We start from the raw sequence: 25,041 nt of genomic DNA on the forward strand, positions 1-25,041 counted from the left end.
GCCTCGGGAGAAGAGGCAGTGCAGGAGCGGGGCCCCCAGGCGGAGTGGGGGTGGAGCACCCACCGGGGGAAAAAATGTCAGCACCTACGAAGAGATGTGCTACGGGGTTCTTTACAGAAAAGTTCACATGTTTTGGCTCTTCAGACGTAATCCACTGTGGGAAACCAAAACCAGAAATATGTCACCCAAGAAAGCCCCCTCCCCCAGGAAAAAGAAATTCCTAACATTTTTCCAATTACTACCCATAGTGGGACAGATGTGGAACCACTGTAAACAGAAATAAGATCCAGACAAGGTCACAAGACGGTATGAAACCCACTAACCCACCTGTCGCAGCGCCAATCAGCGGAGATTTCACCTCACTTAAAACAGTGATGTTTTCTCAAGGAGAAAGGGACGGAAAAATTCTTGCCAGTGGAGAGACAGTCAGATGAGAGACAGAATGATCCAAACCATGCAATTTTGGAAGGTGTGCTAATGAAAGGGGCTTAAGAACCTACCCAGAATAGAATAAAAGAGCAGCTGCTTAACTGACCTACAAACGACGGAAAATCCACAAAAGCAGCTTTTCAACTCAGAGGCCTTATGAGAATACAATGCAAATAACTAGCTAAGGAGTTATAAACAAAACCAAACCATATCCCTGTTACAAACAAAACATTACACAGACACCACAACAAATGTCTTCATTTTCTTTTAGCCATGATATTCTACCAAAGAGGAAGGGCACCAGTCCTGGAGATACTGCAAAACCAGGTTGATGCATGGAGTAAACTCCTAATCCAGCTCCCTGTTCCAAAAATCCATTTAATATGTAGTCCTTAGATAAAGAACATATCAGATATTAAACTGGTAAGAACAGGTACTATGCTTGATCTTAGCTAACAAAGGCCAAGAAGCAATACTCCCAGTGTGTGGCAGACAATAGTTTAGTCTCCAGATGATTGTAATGCTTTAGCCTAATCCAGATGATTGGGCTTTTTGCAGGGGTAATTTAACGGGGTGGGGTATAGTGGAACGGGCAGGAGGTCAGATTAGCTGATCTGCTGGTTCCTTCTGGCCTTAAACTCTATGAATCTGATTCAAAGGACCACAACCTTCCTCCTCTTCTGCTCCTATGAACTACCCCGAGTCTGGGCAAACCATTTAGAGAGACGCTTTAGGGTCTCTGTCGTGGAAGTTGTTGATTTACAGAATGTTCGGGGCAGCCGGTTTCCTTGAAGCGAGCTCCTCACAGAGATAGGCAGCAGCCAAATGGGAGCTCTGTGGATCACACTTAGCACCTAAAACCTGGGCTTTGGCACCCAAGTACCTCACTGGACCCGGGCCAAGCTGCCCCTGGGCAAATCCCTCTTGACGAAGCCTCAGCTACAGCTCCCAGAAGAGCTTGGATTCTTCTTAAAACTCTGGCGTCTTTTACTGCTTCAGCCTCTGGACTTTTCACCCTGGAACCCCCTCATGGAAAGCAGCTCACTGGGCTTGGACCCAGGAGCTCAGATGGTGGCTTGGCCTGCTCGGTAGCCATCTTTTTATGCAGCAGTTCTGCAACACAAAGAAACGGTTTGATGTCCCAGAAAACTGAGCTTTAATCTCATTAATGAGCGAGTGCATTTACTGAATGGAGAACGTTTGGCCTGTTTCATCCTGAGCGTTTATACATCAATGACTCATGCATAACACGCATGATATTAGCGCCATATCCCCATCCTTTGAGTTTGGGATATTTAAACTGTGCCGTCCAGGCTGAGCACAGTGACAATCAGCCAATGTTATGTGGCCACAACCTTATCAAAGTTTTTTTTCCCTAGTAACAGCACAAGTCCCAGAGTGTAGAAACATCACATCACCTCGCAACGCCTCCTATCACATCATATTAACATGCAGGCTTCTTCCTAGAGGCGTTTTTGGTCAGCGGGAAACAAATCCCCTAGTCCTGCCAGCTCCCTCCAAATGACCCGCAACATGAAAATAACACAGCAAAATAGGGAAAACACTAAGCAGAAAATAACTCAATATCTATTGAAAATTGGTCTGTTTACCATAAATGTAAGGACGTCATACAACATGGCATGATTATTTCATAACGGGAAAAGGAATGAAAGACAAAATTTGAGCAAAGTGCAATTTTTTAAGGGCACTGACATGGCTCCGCTTGTCATGAACTAAAGCAGTAAACGGACAGACTGAATCACATTGTCAGATCAACAGCATTTACCCTAATCTCATATCACGCGGCTTAGTGTGTTTCCTTCTTTTCTTCCCTTCACTTGTATTCCACTATCCCTCGCTTCGCATCCATCAGGCACTAACCTTACAGGCTGCTCGAGTGCGCTGGATCACAGAGGAGAGTGACAAACAGGCTACGCAGTCCATAGGCCAAGGATTTTGTTTTTTCCTATCTCAATTACGCCCTCCTCTCTATGGCTTGACAGTCCACAGACTGCAGCCTTTAGAGTCACATAGATTGCACAGTAGAAAGTCTGGGGGGAGACAAGAGTCCTCCAGGGTCAAAGAGAATAGGTTGTCTGAGGCTAGAGAGGCTAATTTCAGGGTCTGTGCTATTTATTGGGTGGAATATAGGAGCTAAAGGTGTTAACGTGACCCTCTTACTGTTCAGCATTAAACAGTGTGAAACAAGGTCTAGGGTTTGGAATACAGAGACCTCAGCCTGCTTAGCTCTATGATAAACCCACCATTAAAAACCCTTTTAATCTTGTATTGAAGATGCAGGAAAGAAGCAAAACCAGTTAGGGCCTTTGTAATGTAAAGCAGTAAGTCAGGCTTTCATTTTAACAACACCCCTTGCTCCCTTTCCCAGGAGCTGGAGAGAGTTTTCAGAAGGAATTCCCGCCCCTGCGTTTGACAGGCTCTGGGATGGTACTGGAGATGGTACTAACCGTCATCCCAGGTGGTGTTTGGGATTCAGCTGGAGGTGGCGATGGGGTGGTGATGTCACCTGGAGCCCTCTTTGGGGTCCGGTCTGGTCAGGCCGTCTCTCAGAATCAGGATGAAAAAGGCCTGGGGGGTCCCAGGAAGTGGTGGAGGTGGCAGCCATGCCGGTGAAGTTTGCTCTGGTGGCCTCTGTCCGTTTTTCCTCCTCTGTGCCTTCTTTAAGGACCACGGGTGGAACAGCCCAGCTCATCATTTTGTCTGCCAGTTAGGGCTAATATTCAACACACCGATTTTGGTCATAAGTGGCAAGTATAATAGGCCAAGGGAGGCTAAGCCTCCCCTGGCGCAGCCACCACTGCCCCAGCGCCAGAGCCATGGTGGCCCCACCTGCGCTCTCCGCCTCTTCCCGTCCCTGCTCTGCCCCTCCTGCGGCCCCCACCACCCGCCTCTGCCTGATGAGTCCCTCCTCTTCTCTCCTCCACTCCATCCCCCCTCCCCTGAAAGGCCCCCCCACCTGCCACATCCCTCCTCTCCTCCGCCTCCCCTCTTCCATGAGGCCCTCACAGAGGAGAGGGGGTGGAGGAGAAGAGGGACACGGTGGGCAGCAGGGCCCTCACGGAGGAGGGCAGTGGAGGAGAGGAGGAAACGGAGAGCGCGCGCAGTGGGGGCCTCACTCGGGGGAAGGTGGGCGTGAAGGAAAAGAGGAACGCAGGGAGAGAATCATAGAATCATAGCACATCAGGGTTGGAAGGGACCTCAGGAGGTCATCTAGTCCAACCCCCTGCTCAAAGCAGGACCAATCCCCAATTAAAGAGAGGCGGGTGGTGGGGGCCTCGCAGGGTGGGGAAGAGAGGAGGAACGCTGCAAGCGGCGGCTGGTGGGGGGCTTCACAGGAAGGGGCCGAGCAGGGGCAGGGCCTGGGGTGGAGTGTGAGTGGGGCCATGAGCAGAAGAGGCGGGGCTGCAGGGAAGCTTCACCCGCCATCCATGAATTGGGTTAACTAATTGCCAACTCCAAGTCTCTTGTTTTTACCGAGCATGATTTCAACAGTTCTTTCATTATATGATTGTGGCCTGGTTGTTTGGACTAATGCCATTGTTTTCAAAAAAAATTTCTGGGGACCCAGTTGAAGAAAATTGTTGACGCCTGAGACCCAGCGGAGCTGGAGATGAGGCACTTGGGGTGTGGAAGGGGCTCAGGGCTGGGGCAGAGGGTTTGGGTGTGGGGGTGAGGGCTGCGGGGAGGGGGCTCTGGGCTGGGGCAGGGGGTTGGGATGCAGGAGGGGGTCAGGGCTCTGGGCTGGGGTTGCAGGCTCTGGGGTGGGGCTGGGGATGAGGGGTTTGGGGTGCAGGAGGAGCTCTGGGTTTGGGGGGGCTCAGGGCTGGGGCAGGGGGTTGGGGTGCAGGAGAGGGTCAGGGATCTGGGCTGGGGGTGCATGCTCTGGGGTGGGGTCAGGGATGAAGGGTTTGGGGTGCAGAAAGGGGTTCGGACTTACCTCCAGCGGCTCCCAGTCAGAGGTGCAGCTGGGGTGCAGAGGCAGGCTTCCCGCCTGTCCTGGCACTGCAGACTGCGCTGCGCCCCAAAAGCGGCTAGAAGCAGGTCCGGCTCCTAGGCAGAGGCTCACAAGCAGCTCCGCACGGCTCTCGCCCACAGGCACCGGCCTCCCCAGTTCCCATTGGCCAGTTCCCAGCCAATGGGAGTGCGGAGCTGGTGCTCGGGGCGGGGGAAGTGCGCAGAGCCCTGTGGCCCCCCTGCCTAGAAGCCGGACCCGCTGCTGGTTGCTTCCAGGGCGCAGTGCGGTGTCGGAGCAGATGGGCACTAGCCTCCCTTAGCCGGGCAGCACCGCCAACAGGACCTTTAACATCCCGGTTGGTGGTGCTGACCAGAGCCGCTAGGGTCCCTTGGTGCTGAGCAAGGCGACCCAGTGCCTTAAATGCCGTGACCCAGTACTGAGTCGCGACCCGAACTTTGAAAAACGCTGGACTAATGTAATCTCTCTGTCTGGTTTGCGTAGTTTTTCCCATCAGCATTTGTTATCATAAGCCGTTGTGACATCTTACAAACTTTTACATCCCATTGACGCAAATTTGTAGCTCCAATTATTACAACAGGCCCAGGTCCTCCCTGGGATATTCCCCCCACGTCTCTGGCTCACAGTCTGAGCTGGGATCCTGCCCCCACTCAGGGCTTCTGAGGCAACACCCAGAGGCTGCTCTAGACAGCTGCTTAAGGTGGCAGATTTTGGGACCACCCCTGCTTCCTTCCATGGCTTCGGCCATAGTTGGGGCAACCCACCTAGCTCCATGTTGGTGTCCGGGCCCCACAGGCCCTGCTACCCAGGCAAACATGGCTCCTGTAGCTGCGACTTCAACAGGCGAGGAGCTCATGTGGATATAAGTGAGGGGTTGGAGTGTAATTTGTATTTATTTATTTACAGAGTATGCACCAGGCCTGTTTCCTTGACTCTCTCATCTTATTAACATGCAGCATCTGACCCTATTGGTGTTTTGGCCCAGGGGGAATGCAATCCCCCTGGTCCTGCCTGTTTCGTCCAGGCCTTAGCTCCCTTTAATCCTTAGCTAGAGCGGGTCAGAGTCTCACCCGAACCCCAGGAGCTGTACAACTGCCTAGAGCCTCGCTCCATTCAGCAAGCGCCAATCTGCGTCAGGGAGGGGAACGTCCAACTGTTGCTCCAGGCTATGGCCCAGCAGAAAATCTAGGGGCGACTCCTCTTCCCAGAAGGGACCATGGCTGCTGCCAAGCCAAGAGTCTGCAGGAGGAAGCTCACTGTCTCCTCGTGTTTTAAAGCCCCGCTGTCTACAGACTGCCGACAATTTCTGGGGAGCCTGCAGCCCCACAGTGCTCAAGAGCCTGTCATGCTGGGTCCCACGTGCGAGACAGGGCAGGGGAACAGCAAGCCTGAGGCTTAGGAATGAGATCAGTACCCAGGTACCTAGACTGAGGCAGCTGTGCACATGACCAGTAGATTTTTTAGCACCTGGAGGACTTAGAAGAAATCTAAGCACATCGGGACTCCAGACACCTACTGCGTTGGGCAGCAGCTGGGCAGGGGTTTTGAGGATGAGTGACAGCTAAATGTTGGATTCCGGTACCTAACGTGGCATTTAGGCACCAAGCCCTTTTGTGGATCTAGCCTGAGGTGCCTAAACCTGCTTTGAAAACCCCACGAGGCCCCCCATCGCATCCTCAGGTGCCTAATACCTTTGAAAACTCCAGCCCCAAGTTGTTTTTTGAAAAACTTGCCCGAAAGTCTAATGTGCTTTACAAATCAGTTCAGTATAATCGGGGCCTCAGACCACTCACATCTCTTAACCATAAACAGAGCCCTACTAAATTCAAGGCCATGAAAAACACGTGATGGCCCGTGAAATCTGGTCTCTCCCCGTGAAACCTGGTCTTCGTGGGAGAGCAGTGTTGCGCAGATGGGGGGGCCCTGACACAAAAGAGCGTGGCAGGAGTCACAAAGTTATTCTGGGAGCTCATGGTATTACCATCCCGACTTCTGCGCTGTTGCCTTCAGAGTTGGGAGGCTGCTGACCGAGGGCTCAGCTCTGCAGGCAGCAGCGCAGACGGGTGGCCATCCCATGCCATGCTGCCCGTACTTCTGCGCCGCTGCTGGCCGCGGCTCTGCCCTCTGCACCGGGCTCCCGGCCCGCAGCCGCCGCTCTGCAGCTGCTCCACCCTGGAGGCAGCGCCGCCGTCAGCAGCAGCACAGGAGGGTAGCAATACTGCAACCCCCCCGCCCCACAATAACCTTGTGACCACCCCCCCAACTCCTTTTTGGGTCAGGACCCTCACAATTACAACCCCGTGAAGTTTCAGATTTAAATAGCAGAAATCATGAAATTTACCATTTTTTAAAATCCTCTGACCGTGAATTTGGTAGGGCCCTAATCATAACAGCATGGGGCTTTGCATGCCATCGCTAGGTGGTACGGTCTGACAGTCGGTGCTCTATGTCTGAACAGACCCATTTTTAACGTTTATTGCTAAAGTCATTGACAGATTTCCTTTTACCTTCTCTGAAAAGGTGTTCTGTATGCTATGAGTAAGGGCTGTAATCCTGGGGGAGACAAACCCGTGTTTTTCACATGTAACGGAAGTCGAATACCTGCTTTCAGTGACCAGCCTTGAGCATGGAAACACTCCCGACACCTACAAAAGCGTGGATTTAGATGGTAATCTCTTTTTCCTTAGGAGCTGTCTTTCATGTTGTGTGTGTACGGCACCCAGCACCATGGGGCCTTGAGGTTAGAGGGATGCAGGGTGGGGTGAGTGGGGCAGACAGCGTTGCTGTCGTCTCCACACAGGACACTGCGGTAGATGGGGAGGGGCTGAGTAGCTCGGCTTTGGGGCTCCTCGTCTCCATCTGGCCTCAATAAGGGGGGTCGGCCTGGCTTTTAAGGCTGGCCAGGTCCGTTGACATCCCCGGCTCCCTTCTTGCTTCTACACCACCTCGTCCTCTCAGCAGCCCTTTAGATTTCAGGAATGGCTTCACCCATCATTTCCCCCCTCTCTCTCTCTGGCATTGGAGCAGTGAATTCATGGTTCTCAACCTCAGCTGGCTCGCTCTCAGAAGCAAACCTTGCATTTTCCTAGCTCTGTTCCCTCTCCCATCCCACCCTCTCCCCCTTCTGACTGTATCTCAGATCACTGCAAGGATTTGGAAGGAACTTCATTCAACGTTTCAGTCTCCGCCTGTCGGGATGGGATGTAACTTTAGCTCGCACCCTCAGTGTCTGTGCTGATACTGATCATTGTCATTGTTCAAATCACCCAAAAATCCCAGGACAAAGGGTAGAACAAGGTTAAGATAAAATAAAGGACTTTTCTGGCACATGAACATTTGTCTCGTGATTTCCTCAATAAATCTGAGCTACGTCCTGTCAAACTAAACTAATATCAAAGTATGTGACCAAACGGCCTTCAGGAAGAGTGAGAAACCCACAATCCAGGGTGGGCTATAAAACACTTTCACATTTGTAAATGTGAAATCTCAGAGAATCTTTTAAGACTGAAAATCAGGAAAGTAAATTTGCCTATTTTCTTCTGAACTGGCTAAACCGGCTTCCCTTCTCGCCTCCTGATTTGGTTCTATTCGTTACAAAAGTTTTAGCATCATCATAATAAAAGAGAAAAAAAAAAAAAAAACTTTCTACCCACAAATGATCTAGACTAGTCTAGAAAAAGCACGGAAGGAATTTTACTAATAGATGGAAACAGGGCTGTAAGTTCAGAAAGCTCAAACTGTGCTTTGAGGTTCATTTGAATTTCCCTTTCAGACCTGTGACACTTTCTTCTCAGCCTTCAGGAGTCTGATTTAGGATCAGGGAAATCAAAATGTGATTCCTAAGCATGGAGAGCCAAGGACACAGTGGCAAGTGACACTTCGGGAGGTGGAGGGGTAGAATAGGGAGAGGATAAAACTCTCCAAGGCTTAGACAGAGGCTGCTGAATCCGGTGGAGCGTGACAGCGGCGGAGGAAGGAGGGAACCCCTCTGACTCCCCCCACTGCTCTCAAATAACATAGAAGCTAAAATACCACCTTTTACTGTCCCTGTATAACATTCTGGCAAATATGGGATAAAATGTACAAACAATAAATGCTTTTCAACATAACCTGGAGCAATATGATACTATTTGGGAATGAAAAAATGTACCGCCACAGGGGGAACTCAGTGACTCTAACAGTAATTCTCATAATGGTGGGGAGGGGGGTGGAGAATCTGTGACATTACCAAGGCTACAATCTGGACTGCTGAACAGCTGTGTCCCCTCAATTCTCCAACCTGGGGTGCCTTTTACACTGCTTCACAGTGAGAGCAGCCACTCCTGGTCTGTCCAGCATATAAATCACTCCCAGTTATACCGCATGAGCGCTATAGCCAGCCACTCCTGAATCAAGAACGGCCATAAGGGGTCAGACCAAAGGTCCATCTAGCCCAGTATCCTGTCTTCAGACAGTGACCAGTGCCAGATGCCCCAGAGAGAACGAACAGAACAGGTGATCATCAAGTGATCCATCTAAAATTATACTGCAGAGTGACACCAGCAAATTCCCTGTCCCAGACTTTCCCCAGGAATGCACCTCTTGTACGGCTCAGACTTTCTCCTGGACAATACACGCTGATAGAAAGTCTGTCATTTTATTAATAGAAAACGATATGTACAAATCCTTTTATCTCAAATGGCGTTTCCCCAAACACTTCAATCCAAACGCGCTGGTTTAAACAATAAAACAAGTTTATTAACTACAGAAAGATTTTAAATAGTCTAAGTAAGTAATTTGTTTAAGTAATGAGGCATAACAGTCAGAATTGGTTACAAGAAAATAAAAGTAAAACACAACTCATACCTAACTTAATGAGCTAAGTGAATTCAAAACAAAAGTCTCTCTCACCACATTCTTCAGCAGTTTCACTGGCTGGATCTCTTTCAGACAGGATCCCTCCCTCAGGTTCAAAGCGGTTTCTTTGTTCTTCAGGTGTTGTGGCTGCCGTGGGTAGAGAGAAAGGCAGGAATATTTGGGGACGTCTGGTCCTCTTTCTTATAGTTCTCTTTCTCCTTTGATCTGGCTGAGGTTCGGGAGACAAAGTCTGTGTGGATGGGAATGTCAAGTTGTTTCTTTGTGAAAATGTAGATTTCTCGATCCCACCCTGGTTCCTGCCAAACAATGGCCACCAACTTTTATCTCTGAGGAACTGGTTTGCGGCTGCCCTTAGTAGAATCTTAAAACTTTACATACCATACTGCCACACATATTCTAACTGGACAATAATGATCAGCATATTATCGGTTTTCAAATGATACCTCACGTGGCAGGCTTTGTATACAATTTATCATAGTCTTGTAAAAGGGGTGAACATAGGGGTACAGACTGTCACCAGATCAGAATAAATTCAATGGTCAGGGTCAGTCTGGACTTGGCAATCTGGTCGAGTTTCAGAGTTGTGCTAACTAATCCCAAACATAGACAGACCCTTGGACGCTGACGCTGCGAGGCAGAGGTGGGAAATCCAAGCTTCCAACAAAAGGCCCTGTGGGAATCCGCCCCTCTCAGTGGTGCTGTCTGAATGCAGCGGGGGCAGGGAGTAGGGGCAGAGGGGGTGAGTGAGGAGAGGCAGCACCTCTCTACCCCTGTGCTCTCCCTCGCCTCTTATCCCATCATCCCCAAACACTCAATAGCCCAGCACCCAGCTCCTCCTGCTTCCCAGCTCCCCCAGCCCCAACCATTCCATCCCCAGTGTCCTCCCCATAACCCATCGGCCTAGTCCCTAAATATCTGATCCCCCAGAGCCCAGCGCCCTGGGGTATTTGGGGAGGGGAGGAGTTACCAGCCCCCAGGGACACTCCCCCTGCAGAGAACAGCTCCAGGTCAGTGGGGGAGCCCAGCCCAGGGGCTGGTGGAAAATGGGGGGTGAGGACAGGGTTCTAGAGTGAAGGTGGGGCCTGGCCCAAGTGTCCTTCTTCTCATCTCCATGGCAGGGGGATCCCGACTGGGAGGGGAAGAGAGATGGGGGGGAACTTCTGCCAGGCAGAGGGAGCGGCTGGAGGAGTTTTTCTCTCTCCCTTCCCCAACCTGTAGCCCATCACCTCAGCAGCCAGGCCTGCAGCAGGGAGAAGGGGCTGATGAGGGCTTCTTTTCCTCTCCTGAGGTCTGCTTGGACCAGGCAGAGCCAGAGGGTCACTAAGCAGCTGAAGCTTGGCTGCTGCTGGATCCTCACCCCAGCAGTGGGCAGATGCATCCTTGGGAGCCGAATGCCCCTGATGTGTACGGAAAATGAGGAAATGGGTTTGTGACCATGGATGGCCCCAGTCAGGGCATTTAGAGAATTTCCCTGCTGTGTGGAGGAGTCTCTGATGTCCTAAATGGTGTTAGCTCCACTTGGACCATTTTCCACACTGAGAACATCTCAGAGGTTTCTTCCCTGTGTGGATTTGCGGATGCCTGATACTCCGGGAGCACCAAATGAACCTTCCCCCACATTCCAGGTCTCTCTGTTGTGTGGGTCACTGAACCGTGAAGTCAATTTGAATCTTTTCCTGCAGTCAAGCTATTTTTAGGGCCGCTCACTCATGTGGCTTCTCCGATGCTCAGTAAGGTTTGAGCTCTTACTGAAAAAGCTTCAGGTAGAGCTCAAACCTTACTGAACATCGGAGAAGCCACACGGGTGAGTGGCCCTAGGTAGTCCAAGCATGTATGGGGATTTTCTCCTGTGTGGGTTCTCTGATGTGTAATATGGTCTGCTCTCTTAATATAACTTTTTCCGCAATCCAAGCATTTATGTTTCCTGTCTCTTGTGCATTGTCTGATGTTGCGTAAGGTCCAATCTCTGGATGAAACTTTCCCCACATTCCAAGCAGGTATGGGATCTGTCTCTTGTGTGAGCTCCCTGATGTCTGGTAAGGTTTGACTTCCAAATGAAACATTTCCCACAATCGAAGCATTTATAAGGTCTCTCACCAGTGTGGATTTTCCCATGTTTACGAAGGTTTGAGTTGTTATTGAAACTTTTCCCACAGTTCAAGCATTTGTAGGGTCTCTCTCCCGTGTGCGTTCTGTGATGCTTAGCGAGGTCTGAGCTGCTACTGAAGCTTTTCCCACAGTCCAAACATTTATGGGGTTTCTCTCCTCTATGGATCTTCTGATGTGTAATAAATGATGACTGCCAATTGAAACATTTCCCACAGTCGAGGCATTTATAGGTTCTCTCTCCTGTGTGGATTTGCTGATGTGAAGTAAGATATGAACTCTGGCTGAAGCATTTCCCACAGTCCAAACATTTAAAGGGTTTCTCTCCTGTGTGTATTCTCTGATGTGCAACAAGGGTTGATCTCTGTGTGAACGTTTTCCCACAGTCCAAGCACTTATGGGGTTTCTCTCTTGTGTGGGTTTTCTGATGTCTAATAAGGTCAGATCTGTGCATGAAACTTTTCCCACAGTCCAAGCATTTATGGGGCTTCTCTCCTGTATGGGTTCTCTGATGTGTAATAAGGCTTGACTTCCAACTGAAACACTTCCCACATTCAAGGCATTTATAGGGTCTGAATCCTGTGTGGATTCTCTGATGTATTGCGAGGTATGAGCATCTATTGAAGCTTTTCCCACAGTCCGAGCATTTATGGAGTTTTTCTCCTGTGTGGACTGTCTGATGCCTAACAAGCGTTGACTTCTGATTGAAACATTTCCCACAATCAAGACATTTATAGGGTCTCTCTCCGGCATGGTTTCTCCAGTGAGAAATAAGGTTTGTACTCATATGAGATCTATTCTCAATACTGGGGCATTTATAGGGTTTCTCTTCCTTGTGACTTGTCTGCTGGACTGTGGTTTCCTCAGGGTCCTTGCATCCTGCCCCACAATGAATGGATTCATCCACTTTTGTCACTTTTCCCAGCTGTTTTTCTGACGTGCCCCGACTTCCCCAGGCTTCTCCCTGTTCCAAACACTGGTAAAAATTCCCTTCAGCTCTTCTCAGAAAGGTCCCCCATGGTTCCACTTCCCCAGGAACTTCCTGCTGTTGATTGTCCTCCTCATTCACACTCACTCTCTCACCACCTGCTGGGAGAAAGAATCCAGACAGGAGTCAATGCCTGTGCAGGGGAGAAAGGGGAATAGCAAAAAGGAAAAACTCAACAGACTAAAGGTGGGGAGACTGAGAAATTGGATTCTGCCTCCACATCCCCATCCAAACACTCACTGGGAAGTAAAATCAGGAAGGAAACTCCTGGCAGCTAATAGGGTGGGTAGGAGACGGTGAATGAAATCTGACTACAGCCTGACCTGTGGGAGATGAGGAAGACCTCACAGTACATTTTTGGGAGTCTCAGCTTTTTCCTTCAGACGGTTTTCGTGTCAGTCTCACCAACTCCTCACCTGTGCGGGTGCCTCTCGGGCTCTCCCTTTCCTTGGCGACCTGGAGATCCGGGACCCACAGCTCTTCCCCTCGTTCCAGCCGGGCGATCAGCTCAGGTTTGGGAATGGGGAATCCTGCACAGGGGGTGAAATCAGGCAAGGTCAGGGCGCATCAGATATTGGAGGAATATTTGTCACAAAGAACATTCCTGAGTTTAACCAGACCCCATGCCGTGCTGGGGGGACGTGGTCCCTGAGCCCCCTTGGGAGAGGCAAATATCCAGGGGGAGCAGTTTGGAGGTGATAGTTGTCAAGCCATCCCGAGGGCTTTCCAGGATCTGTGCACTTCGGGGGACTTGCTGACGCAGACTCAGCTCAGGAGTTAAACCCTGCATATGGTGAAATCTCCAGAGCCCTCCCCATGGCTGGAGCTAGTCCCAGGCAGGGGCGGGAACTAGGATTCTGTGTGAGAGTGAGAATTAAACCAGACAGGACAATACAATGCTTCTGCCTCCTTGAAAGTTGGAGGGATGGGGATGAATAGGAATGTGCACTGGGTTTATGACTCCCCAATCCCATAGGAGGGGGTATGGAGATGAAAGTCTCTCTCCCACACTGGAGCTGGGGACTATGTGACCATGGAAAAAACAGATTCAGAAAAGCAGACCCCATGGCTTCCAATAACCAAGGGGACGTGTATCGCTTACCCAGTGAGGTCACCATCTTGTAGTTCTCCTGCATGACGTCCCAGTAGAGGGCTCTCTGAGCGGGGTCCAGCAGAGCCCCCTGCCCCTCGGTGAAATACACAGCCACCTCCTCGAAGGTCACCGGCATCTGGAACAACAAGAGTCCCCCACTCAGCACCTGCTGCCCCAGCCACAATCTCACTGTTCATGGGAGAAAGGTCAATAAAATGGAAGCTCTGGGAGGGCCGGAGGAGCAGAATCTTCCCCCCCCCCCCCCGAGCAGCCAGGAGGCTTTAGGGGGTGGGGAGAAGGTGAGAGCTCCTTGTCCCCCCCAGCACACGAAGCAGGGTCTTCTCATTTCCCATTCGCCTGCCAGCCACAGGCAGATATGGGAAGCAGAGCTCTGAACCGGGGACAGGGACAGGAATCCCGACAGCTTCCCTTCGTATTTCACAGCAGCCTCTGGCCAGTGGGGTCAGGCTCCAGCACTGGGAGTCTGGCCAGTTTTCCCAGCCCTGCCCAGGGGGGTGTTTCCTGGTTCAGAAATGGGGGAATGTTCCCCCCTCCCCCCACCCGCCAATGGGCCTGTTCAGAAAATCAGGCTCTAAATAAATGTGTCCCAGCAGATTTATCACACCCTGGCCTCTCCCTGCCTCCCCCTGTGAGTTTCCTGCCCCTCCCCCTCTACAGCAACCCCCCCCTGCAGCTCCCTGAAAATCCCCTACCTGAGCTGGCTCCATCACAGCCATTTCCCTTCCTTGTCCCCTGGAAGACGGGACGATGTGGAGCGAAACGTGGATGTGATTCCTCAGCCTGTCAGGGCGAGAGGGGCGACAGGGGAGGTTTCAGAAGGGGCTTGAGTCCATGTCACACCCCGATTCCCCCCAGGCTCCCTCCCTGCAGACAGACGCTTTGGGCTCTGCCACGCTGGGAAAACCCTCAGTCACTTTATTACAACACAGACCCGGCCCCTCCCACCAGCACTGAACCCACCGGGACACTTTTAAACCCTCCCAGGGCAGAGTCTCTGAGACAAATGCTAGAAAAGAGCAGAATCAAAGGAGCCACTTTGGGCGATCCCCCCTGACATTGGCCCCGAGGGCAGTGTGTCCCCCCAGCAGCACAGTGACTTGACTGGTGGCAGAACCTGGCTTTTCCTCTGTCAGCTCCTCCCCTTGTTCCCAGGAGAGTCAGGCTGCCCAGGGGTGATGCAGGGAATGGATCCAGGCAGGCCTGGGAGCTGGGATCCTCCCTCCCCACTTCTTGCTCCTGCTGCCCCTTTCGGTCTCACCATTCCCCTTCCTGTCTCCTTCCCTCTCCCCTCTGCCTGGGAGAACTGGGGACTGTCCCATTCCTAGGGGCGCTCGCTCTCCAGTGTGAGCCTGGCTGTGTCACTGAGGGCAGCAGCTCTGGGACCCGCAGACACACAGGGAGCCCCCTCCCCATTCGGTACAAACTCACCAGCAAACTCACTGAAAGGGGCCCTTTGTGCAGAGTCACTTTCCTGCCTGGCCCCAGCCCTGTCCCCTGGGTCTCTCCCCATCCCCTGCAGGCTCCAGCTCAGGGGCTTGTTCCAGGCACGGGGAAAGTCCCCCCGGGGCTGGACACAGAGGGGGATTAACGAAGGTCTCTCCGTAGCACAGACCCCACTGTGGGAGCAGCAGCTGCTCAGTCTGAGCTCCAGATCACAATGCAGGAGGCAGCATCAGCTGACCCAGGAAGCTCAATTAATTCCCGGGCGCTAATATAATGGGTAAGGCTCCCTTAGAGTCATGGGTATTTTTAGTAAAACTCAGGGACAGGTCATAGGCTGTAAACTTCACGGCCTGTGACCTGTCCATGACTTGTATTGTACCCCTAACTCTTGGGAGTGCCGCAGGTGCTTCTGGGGGAGCTGCGCGTGCTGGGGGGGGTGGCCCAGAGGGCACCGCGGGTGCTGGGGGGACAGTGTTCTGGGGTGGGTGCTCTGATGGGAGCAGCCTCTGACCCCCGCTGGTACGGGGGAGGGCAGGGGCTGGCAGGCTCCCTACCTGGCTTCTCACAACATGTCCATAAGCGCAGAAATTAGGGGTGCAGGTGAAGGTTTTAACCGGGACTCCGCTGCCAGCCTCCCGCGCCTGGGAGCTGGCCCACTTCACATGCCGGGTCCCAGCCCATTGTGCTCTCCAGATCCCAGTCCTGGGTCCCAGCCCTTCACCTCGGCCCCCCTGTGCCCTGGCTGCCAGCTGTGGGGGGACAGACACGGGTAAGGGGACTGGCTTTCAATACCCCCACTATTCAAAGTGTTCCCGTGCCCCAGGACATGTCCCTCCCTAAGCTCCTAGCTCCATGAACTGCCAGCCCCGTAGGTCCCACTGGCTGTGAACTGCAGCCTATGGGATATGCGGAGGCGGTGCCTGCGGGTGGAGGCAGCTTGTGGAGCTAGAAGCCAAGGGAGGGACCTGTTGCCACTTCCGGGGAGCCCCCAGTAGGTAAGCGTCACCCAAAGCCCTCTCCCATGCCCCAACCCCTAGCCTTGAGCCCCCTCTGTCACGGAGTCCCCGGGCGATGCTCTGGAACTGCTCCCTACGAAGCCAGTCAGGACTCTGGGGAAGTCTCCTTTCTGTGAGCAGACTGTCTGCAGGACACGCAGCTCACACAGCTTCCACCTTCCCGGGTCTGACCTCGGAGCATTCAGCATCGTCTGCCCCTCCCTGCGCTTCCCACAGCGAGTCCGCCCAGGCGGGCTCCTGGGGAAGACAGAGGGTCCTGCACCCCAACTCCGCAGTCAGACGGGACTCTCAGCCAGCCAGTAAAACAGAAGGTTTATTAGATGACAGGAACATGGTCTAAAACAGAGCTTGTAGGTGCAGAGAACAGGACCCCCTCAGCCGGGTCCATTTTCGGGGACAGTGAGCCAGACAACCATGTCTGCCCTTCACTCCATGTCTCCAGCCAGCCCCAAACTGAAACTCTCTCCAGCCCTCCTCCTCTGGGCTTTGTCCCTTTCCCGAGCCAGGAGGTCACCGGATTCCTTTGTTCTCCAGCCCTTTAGCTCTCACCTTGCAGGGGGGAAGGGCCAGGCCATCAGGTGCCAGGAAACAGGGTGTCGGCCATTCTCTGTGTCCAGACCCCTGCACACACCTGCCCTCTAGGCTCTGCGCTGATCATACACCCTTATCCCACCACCTAGATACTTAAGAACTGCATAGGGGAAACTGAGGCACCCCCACACTATTCAGAGGAAACATTAAGAACAGTCCTGCTTCATCACATCTCTCCCCCCTTCGAGACCGAACTGAGCGGGGTCACTTTAGCCGGTGACCTGGGGAAGTTCGAAGCCATCAACGTTCCCATGGATGCCCCAGCATCTCTCCCATTCCTCGGTGGGAGTTACACCAGGCCCTTCCAGTTTCATGCCCTCCCTTAGGTCGGGGGGGGTTTGATAGCACTTGCATGCCGCATGTGGGAAGGTTTATGCGGCCTGTGCCCTTTGGCCACCCCAAAACCCCCGGGGGTCAAACTGGGATCGGGTCTTCTCCCAGCGCTCCAGTCTGGAGGGCTGCCATTCGGGCTCTCTTGGTTAAGAGCCCCCATCTTGACCTGGGCCACATACTGTTCACTTACAGAACTAGCATGGAGACATTCCTTTCTCAACAACCTTGTCTCCCCAACAAGCTGGCCAAACACAGCCACTTGGTTATAGGACTGTTTAACTTTCTTAACAGCTTTCACTTCATCTGAGACCTTCTCAAAGCTATCCACACTGGATCTTTCAACAGGAAAGTCAGTGGCTTCATTCACAACCGAAAATTTCTGGCTGTTAGGAACTGAAACTTTCTTGATTAAATCACTTTCACACCCTTCAGCTGCAGTAAACTGCTTGCAAAGACTACCATGAGGATTCCTTTCCCTAGGGCTTTTCTATGCAACAATTCACCCCTCACAGAAATTCTGCTCTTACCCTCTTCACCTAGGGCTTGCTCTCGAGGAACACTTTCCTGAGCAACAACAGACTCTTTCTGGGTCTCACTTACATCCAGAATTACCTCTGGCCCATCCGGCGGATTCCTACACAATCCGCTTTCAGGCAAACTTACAGATTTCCTAGATAAAAGGTTGGAAGCATTCTCCTTCCCTTTGCCACACACAAGTTCAGGAATCTTTTCCTTCTTGCTACAGGTTTCCACACCCTCAGTAGGTAACAGGATCAAATGACCTTTCTGCTCTCCTTGTGCCCTGGCTAGGATCTCACTCTGATTAGATAAAGTTGCTACACCCTTTCCCAACAACACACTAGCAACAGGCAAAATACAAGCACCAGAATAGTCTGGGCTCTGGGATTTTGCATAGACACTAACTGGATGTGACCTAGTTACAGGGCCATTCTCCCTAGCAGACATAAACTTAGGAGCATTCCCTTCCTGGGCTTTAGTTGAATCCAGAATCAACTCTGAGACAACTGCACTATTCTCAACCATCACAGGCTGAAAGGCCCCTTCTGTCTGCTCCATAGACAAAGAAGAGCCGGACACACATTCTCCTTTACCAGACACACAACTTGGGATCTCATTCCCCTTGTCCCAGCACACAAGGCTGGTCACAGACAACTGCTTGGAGATCAGGGTAGCTCCCTCCATAGGCAAGTCAATACCCCTGACAGACACAGGAACGTTTCCTTCACTGTCACACTTCTCCACCCAGCTAACAGATAAGGTACAGGGACACTCATCTTCCACTCTCTTCGCCTTCCCACACTGCTGACTAGACAAAGCCATCAGCTCATAAGGCTGCCTTGGCTCATCCAGACTTTCCTTACCAAGCACCTTGCCACTCCCAACAGATAACCTGCCCTGCCTGTCTCCCCCCACTCAGCTGGGGTCTCAGCTCCCACTGTGCTCAATGCTGCCCTTGCTGTCCCAGTGCGGGTAGGCAGCGAGCTCGCTGCTTTCCTCACTGCATCAGAGCCAGTGTGAGCCCCCTCTCTGGTGTGCAAGGGGCGGGAAGCATCTCTCTGTCCCACCCAGCCCCAGGGGTCTGGTTACAAAGGCAGGTAGCGTGAGCCTAACAGCTCCTCCCCGCTGCCAGCCAGGTCATCTGCATTTTCACTGACCATTTCCCTCTCCGCCGATTGGCTCCCTGGATTCAAATTCAAACCCTTGGCCGTTAAAGGAGCAGGGCCTGGATCCTGTCCCAAAGAGACACAGTCACTCCCCAACAGGGTCTCACAGCTGATATCCTGGGAGGGACCTGTTGCCACTTCCGGGGAGCCCCCAGAAGGTAAGCATCACCCAAAGCCCTCTCCCATGCCCCAACCCCTAGCCTTGAGCCCCCTCCCACACATAAACTCCTCCTGCTGTTGTTGGGGGCAGGGGTGCTGGCCCGGGACGACTGCCCCAGCGGTGGCTGGTGAGACTGGCCCAGGGACCTGAGCTGCTGGGCATCCCCGGAGCCAGCTGCACCGGCCACTGCAGAAGTCATGGAAAGTCACGGAATCCGTGAGGTCCGTGACAAACTCGCAGCCTTAATCATGAGCAGACAGAGACAGACACCAACCTCCTCTTCCATAGCAATAGCCAGCCCCCCAGCCCCCCTTATGAGGACAGTTCAGCAGCTGGGGATTTCATTTGCCCACCTGGACTCACACCAGAACAGAACCAGAGAACCAGCTTGAACCGATATGCTTAACTGAACTGGAACCAGACTCAAACCATCATTTTCCCTCTTCCTCAGTGAACCTGAATCGAACTCAGGGAAAAATGGCTTCCAGTTAAAATAAAGTTTCAGCAATTTTTCAGCTTGATATTTGACAAAATAAAATAAAACCTACTCTGATCTCACTCATCATAAAACAAGACAACCCAGGCATATGGTTGCTACCAGAACGGCCTGTCCCAGCAGAAAAAGAGAAGGAGGAGAGCAGGGAGGGAGGGGGGAGAGAAGTGAGGGCTCCCTGTCCCAGGAGCTAACATTAACTCTTCAAGCCCAAAGGAAAAGGCTGCTCAATTCTTCTTCCCCTTGGACAGGCCTCCTCTCACCCATCCCCACCCCTTAGGGCAGCTCCTCCCTCCAATTGCCCCAGCTGAGGCAGGCCCCAGGCCCCAAATTCAGTTCCCCACTGAAGCAAGCCACAGGGATCACTCCCAACCCCCTTTCCCCCTTCTAGGGCACTGACTGGTAACCGAACCATTTTGGGGTGTCTTGAACTAGAATCGAACACACCAACTGCCACTGAACCCAAACCAAACCCCAATTCCACTGCTTGCAGTGACTCTGGTTGGACACCGAATCCTGCGCAGAAATCAGACCAGCCCCTGTTCAGTGCTGTCAACCCAGGAGTCGGACCCCCCCACAAATAAGGAGACCTTCTTTAAACACAAATACAAAACGGGGAGCAGGCTGTGTGTGGGGCGAGGGAGGAGTTCTGAGTGGACATTTGCCTGGTAAATTCTCAGCCCTTCGGGGGAAGTCTCCTGCCCGCCCCCTACCCATATCCCTAGGCTGACCACCTTTCAAAGGGCAAAAGCGGGACACACGCAGGAGCCCCGCCCCCTCCATGGCCCCACCCCTCCTATCCCTTGAGGCCTCACCTGCTGCTCCTCCTCCTGAGGCCCTGCCCCCTGGCCAGGCCGGAAGCTGGGTTGTGATAAGAGCTGCCCAGGGAGCCCAGGGCACTACAGGGAGCCCCGGACCCTCCACTTTCCCTGGGCAGGGGGCTGGGGTATTCAAGAGCAGCCATGGCATGTGTGCCCACCCCCTCAGGGTGCGCCACCCAGGGCAGGTGGAGGGTCTGGGGCTCCCTAATGCAGCCTGGGCGGCTCTTATTATGGCCTGGATCTAGCTTCTGGCCTGGCCAGGTGGCAGAGCCTTGGGGAAAAGAGGAGAAGCAGAGGGCGGGGCCTCATCATGAAGGGGGGCTAAGGCCCACCTTAGCCCCATCCACGGGGAACAGGCTGGCACTGCCCCTGGACCTCGGGCAGGCACCGAGCCATGCCACAGGGAATCCAGGACAAATGGTGTCCCGGAGTCATTCAGCCCAGGACCGGGACTTGAACTCTGGATTACAAGACTGTCCTGCCCAATTCAGGACGGATGGTCACCCTGCCCACCCCCCATTGCTGGTTTGACAATTTGTAGGGGAACAAATCCCCACTGGGCAGGGCAGCCCCCTCAACCTCCCTTACCCCATCGGGCGGGGAAGCTGCCTTGTATCGCTCCCCACCCTTTTGCCTTATCCCTGCCCCCTGGCTCTCCCTTCCCCAGCCAGTCTCCTCACAGCCTCCTCTCCCCACATCCCCCCTTTCCTTCGCAGTGACCCCCCCTCATATCTTCCCTCTATTCCAGCCTTGTTCCCCTCAGCCCATAATCCCCCCCATTCCCCTGCATCGCCCCATCCTCCCTTCAGTGCAACCACTACCCCCTGCCACCATCCCCTCCTGCCCCCTGCATCCCCCTACTGCCCCCAGCCTCACACGTCTCTGTTCCCCTGTCAATCCCCCCTTACTTACACTCCCTGCCCCTCTTCAGCCCCCTTCCACCTCCCCCCGTGTTGCTGTCCCACCTTCTATCTTTCAGCACTCACCTGGGATGTGGGAGACCCCTGTTCAAACCTGCTTTCCTCCTCTGCTTGAGGGGGGCATTGAACCTGGGTCTCCTACATCCCAGCCCACTTAGACGCCAGCAGAAGGGTTCCCATTCATGGATCCCTAGGCAGACCAGGCACCTTGCTGCACCTGTGAGACATTATGCGGAGATAGCGACTGATCAGGGATTATTTTAAACACTAAAACTTTGGAAGGGGAGGGAGGATATGAAATATTGTACAGAATCAGGTCTCCTCGAGGAGCTCCATGCCTCTGGGCCTTGGGATGCAACTGTGTGAGAACCCAGCCCTGGGAGTGGGCGCTGAGGTGTAGCATCCCCCAAGGAGGAGGGGAGCCCCTTTATACCTCAACATCCTTTTCTGCAACCACTGCAGATTGCTCACCCCCATGGCTGTCGCTTTTAACCCCTCTACACCCTGGGGTTTCCCCACTGATACTGTCTGGCCGGGCCTTAGCCACATTCTTAACTCTGGTTCCTACCCCGGTCTCTGATTTTCCCCATCTCCTTCCCCTACCTCCAGCGCTTTCACCCTCCTGCACATCAGTTTGGCCCCTGCACGGATTCTGTCCCCCACATATGACTCCTTTGCCCCCCTTCCCCCTACGGCCAGCAGAGACCCCTTGGCCTCCCATGCAGGAGAGGTGAGTGAGCGGCACCCTTCACACGAGCACCTACACCAGCTGCAAAGCAGCAGATGGTGGGGGCAGCGGACGGCGGCACCCCCCGTGTGTCTGTCCCAGCCCCAGCCCCGCCCGGCCGGGCTGCCCCCGCCCCGCACACGCCGGGGGCTGGCGGCAGCTTGCCCGGGCCCGGGGCAGGGAATCGCAGCCGGCTCCGCGGGGAGCAGCCCGGGGCCAAACCCGCCCCCTGCAGCCCGGGGGTGACGGGGGGGGGCGGGTCTCTCTTACCTTCCCTCCGAGCGGGGCCCCCCCGGGGCAGGGCCGGGCCGGGAAGGGGCCCTGGCCGGGCTGGGGGCTCTGCCCGGGGAGAGGCTCCCGGGGAGCAGCGGGCAGGGCCCGGCTGGAGATTCCCCTCTCCCGGCTGCAGCCCGGGCTCCGGGCTCCCAGCACCAGCCGCCGGGGCGCGGGGATCTCGCCGGGAGCCAGAGTCCCCGCAGCGGCTGCGAGTCACTTCCTGCTGCCGGGACGCAGGGAGCCCGGTCATTGTTCCCACCCAGCTGCTCCTGGGTCCTAGCGATAAACCCACGGCACTGTCCTGCCTAGAAGCCCTACATCAATGGGGGGACAGAAAGGAGACGTGCAGATCCCGGGCGGGGGGAGAAGGGGGGTTTCTAGGGAGACTCCAGGTTGTTCCAGAGGATCCAGGGGTGACGGGAGCCGGGGACACTCTGTGTGTGATCCGCTCGGGTAACAGACTGGCACAGGGAGCAGGTGGTCAGAGCTGGTCGCTTCTCTCCACACCAGGCTCACTGGCGACCAGCCCTGGGCTCCCAGCTCTGCTCCCCTCGCTCGGGTCATGGAGCTGTCAGAGCTTTGCCCCTGGGTTCTGCTGGTTACTTGTAGGTCCAGATGAACCTGCCCTGGGCTCTATTTAAACCCCTTCATGTCTGCCCCCCTCCAGGGATCCCCTCTGCCCATCTCCCGGCTGGCTCCCCTGTGTGAGCACTGGCTGCAGCTCCCCATCGGGCACCTGGATGTCGGCAGCGAAGCTCCTGTTGCCCTGGGCCAGGGACTGGTGCTCTGCCCGCTCAGGATTGTTCCCTTCCCCCCCCCCCTCCTCATTTTCCGATTTTCACCAAAATCATCCACCTTCTCCTGATGGCCTCTTAGAAAATCCCCTGAAATGTTGGAATTGAACAGATGCAGCCATCGAAACAGACCAGTGCCACGGAGTTAAGTGCAGGGCCTCATTTTCCTAGGCCAAAAACAGATCAAGAGATTAGACAGCACTCTTAGGCTATGGCTACTGATGCAGCTGCACCACTGTAAGCTCTCTTGGGCAGGGGTTCTCACAATAAATTTTCTGGTGGCCTCAGAGCATGGCCACCAACTCTTGTCTTGCTTGTGGCCACTCTGACAGGTGGGCAGGGCGGCAGTGGGGGCCAGTGGCAATGGGGATTGTGTTGAGGCCCAAAGCCCTGCAGCCAAGGTCCGGAGCCTGCTGCCACATGGCCAGAGTCCAGGACTAGAGGAGACAGCAGGGGTCAGGGGTGATGGGGTGGGGTTGAGTCTGTGGTAGGGACTGGAGCCCGAAGCCCCATGGCTGGAGCCTACCACCCCAGGGCTGAAGCTGGAAACATGAACCCCACCGCCCCCGACAACAGGGGAACTCACACCAGCTGCCTGCTCCTCCTACCTTTGTGGCTCCAGAAGGGGGCAGGGCCCAACCCCAGCTGGCGGCCCAGGGGAAGGAGCCACTGCTTCTCCCCCGCATCACTGCCCAGGAGGCTGTGGCTGCAAGAAAAGCCCCTGGGTGCCACATATGAGAAATGCTGCTCTCATGTACCTGCTCTAAGCTGGTGGGAGAGCTAATCAATCCACCCCCAATTAGGGTTGCCAACATGCTAATTCCATAAAACCAAACACCCTTGCCCCACCCACTACCTCGCCCCTTCCCGAGGCCCCACCCCTTCACTACCTTCCCCTTCCCTCTGTTGCTTGCTCTCCCCCACTTGCTCATTTTCACTGCAAGGCCCAAACAGGCACATTTACTGTTTTGACAGATGTTATGCGAATTTCAGGTTTTATTTGTTACAGGACGCTCGAGCTGGCAGCAAAATAGTCAAAAAGGGTCATTTGTAAAAAAATGAAATTTCACAAAGGTTTTCATGATCCTTTCCCTCCACTCTTCCCATTTTTCATTTCTTCTCCCTGTTTTTTGTTCACGAAAGTGATTGTAATTTTATGTGTGGAATTAGGACCACACATTATCACAGCTGCAGTAGGTCCATTAAAGGCCCACTCCTGAAGCCCAAATACAAATCCATAGAGCACAACCACAGAAATGCACCTGTCCAGATACCTATATAAATAAATCTGTAGAAACTGACTCCCACACCTACATGCAGATACACAGTGTGTTCGTGGGTACACATCTAGCATGCACTGACACATATACTTCCCCATTATTTATTATTACAATTGTTGTTTAGTGCCTAGAGGCCCCAGCTAAGATCAGGGCTCCAGGGTGGTAAGTTTGGGACATACACATAAAAAGAGAGAGTCTGCAACAAAGAGTTTATAATGTAGCTTGACAAAGGTGGGGAGACATGTCTGATACGTTGACTCTGCTGCAATTACTAGTCAACAACATTCACGTTTTAAGAAATAATACATTTCCTTTAGAGCAGGGGTCTCAAACATTATTTTCTCCCCCCCCCCCCCCCCCCCCCAGCATTTACCTAGAGCGGCTCTGGCCCAGCTCCAGGAAGCGGCTGGGACCTGGGGCTGGGGGGGCACAGGGATGCAGTGAGGAGGATGGAGTGCGGGGGGTTGGGATGGGGAGGGAGGCAGTGAGGGGGATGGGGGTGCAGCATGCTGAGACGGGGATACATACCTCCAACTCCTGGGTGGTGTCGACGGGGTGACAGACCACGCGTCGCCTCAGGCCACATGCCAGAGTTCCAGCCCAGCCACAGGAGGAGCGAGGAGGAGAAGCGGGCCGGGCAGCAGCAGGAGAGGCGCATGCCACGTGACCCCTCAACAGCCACCTGCTAGGCGTGCTAGTTCGTCCCCTGCCCTGCCTTGGGCAATGGGAGCTGCGCCTGCGGGCCGGGAGGTGGGGGAAGCATTCAGAACCCCCTGGCCGCCCCTCAGCCTAGGAGCCGGACATGCCGGCTGCTTCCCTGGAGCCACGTAGTGCAGAGGCTAGCAGGGAGCCTGCCAACCCCACTGCACGGTGCCGTCAACCAGTCTACGGCTTGGTCCGCGGTGCTCACCGGAGCTGCCAGGATCCCTTTTTGACCGGGTATTCTGGTTGAAAACCGGACACCTGGTCACCCTGAGTTGTGTCACCAGCATTCTTAGCAGCCTCATTAAGTTT

At 53.9% G+C, this 25,041-nt stretch overlaps 1 protein-coding gene and 1 non-coding gene across 8 annotated transcripts; both read right to left on the minus strand.

The window, feature by feature from the left end:
• Positions 1 to 719: 719 nt before the first annotated feature.
• Positions 720 to 903, minus strand: LOC114021968. Its single transcript, XR_003566279.2, has one exon. It is a non-coding gene; the product is annotated as a U2 spliceosomal RNA (small nuclear RNA).
• An 8,235-nt stretch (positions 904 to 9,138) lies between these two features.
• On the minus strand, positions 9,139 to 22,194 carry LOC102937914 (zinc finger protein OZF). Of its 7 annotated transcripts, none has more exons than XM_043528779.1 (5): positions 21,948 to 22,194; positions 14,181 to 14,268; positions 13,477 to 13,603; positions 12,791 to 12,904; positions 9,139 to 12,475 (listed from the first exon to the last, which is right to left on the minus strand). In XM_043528779.1, exons 2-5 carry the CDS (start codon positions 14,202 to 14,204, stop codon positions 11,196 to 11,198), a joined length of 1,545 nt encoding a protein of 514 aa, XP_043384714.1. In that variant the 5' UTR covers positions 14,205 to 14,268; positions 21,948 to 22,194; the 3' UTR covers positions 9,139 to 11,195. The 7 variants fall into 7 exon arrangements, with proteins under 7 accessions (XP_043384714.1, XP_043384713.1, XP_037770791.1 ...); XM_043528778.1 differs by lacking the exon at positions 21,948 to 22,194 and adding an exon at positions 15,486 to 15,954 and having other exon boundaries at positions 12,791 to 12,907; XM_037914863.2 differs by lacking the exon at positions 21,948 to 22,194 and having other exon boundaries at positions 9,139 to 12,472; positions 14,181 to 14,923.
• Between the last annotated feature and the right edge of the window lie 2,847 nt (positions 22,195 to 25,041).

Source organism: Chelonia mydas, chromosome 14 (assembly GCF_015237465.2).
Source record: "Chelonia mydas isolate rCheMyd1 chromosome 14, rCheMyd1.pri.v2, whole genome shotgun sequence".
Classification (NCBI taxonomy): Eukaryota; Metazoa; Chordata; order Testudines; family Cheloniidae; genus Chelonia; species Chelonia mydas.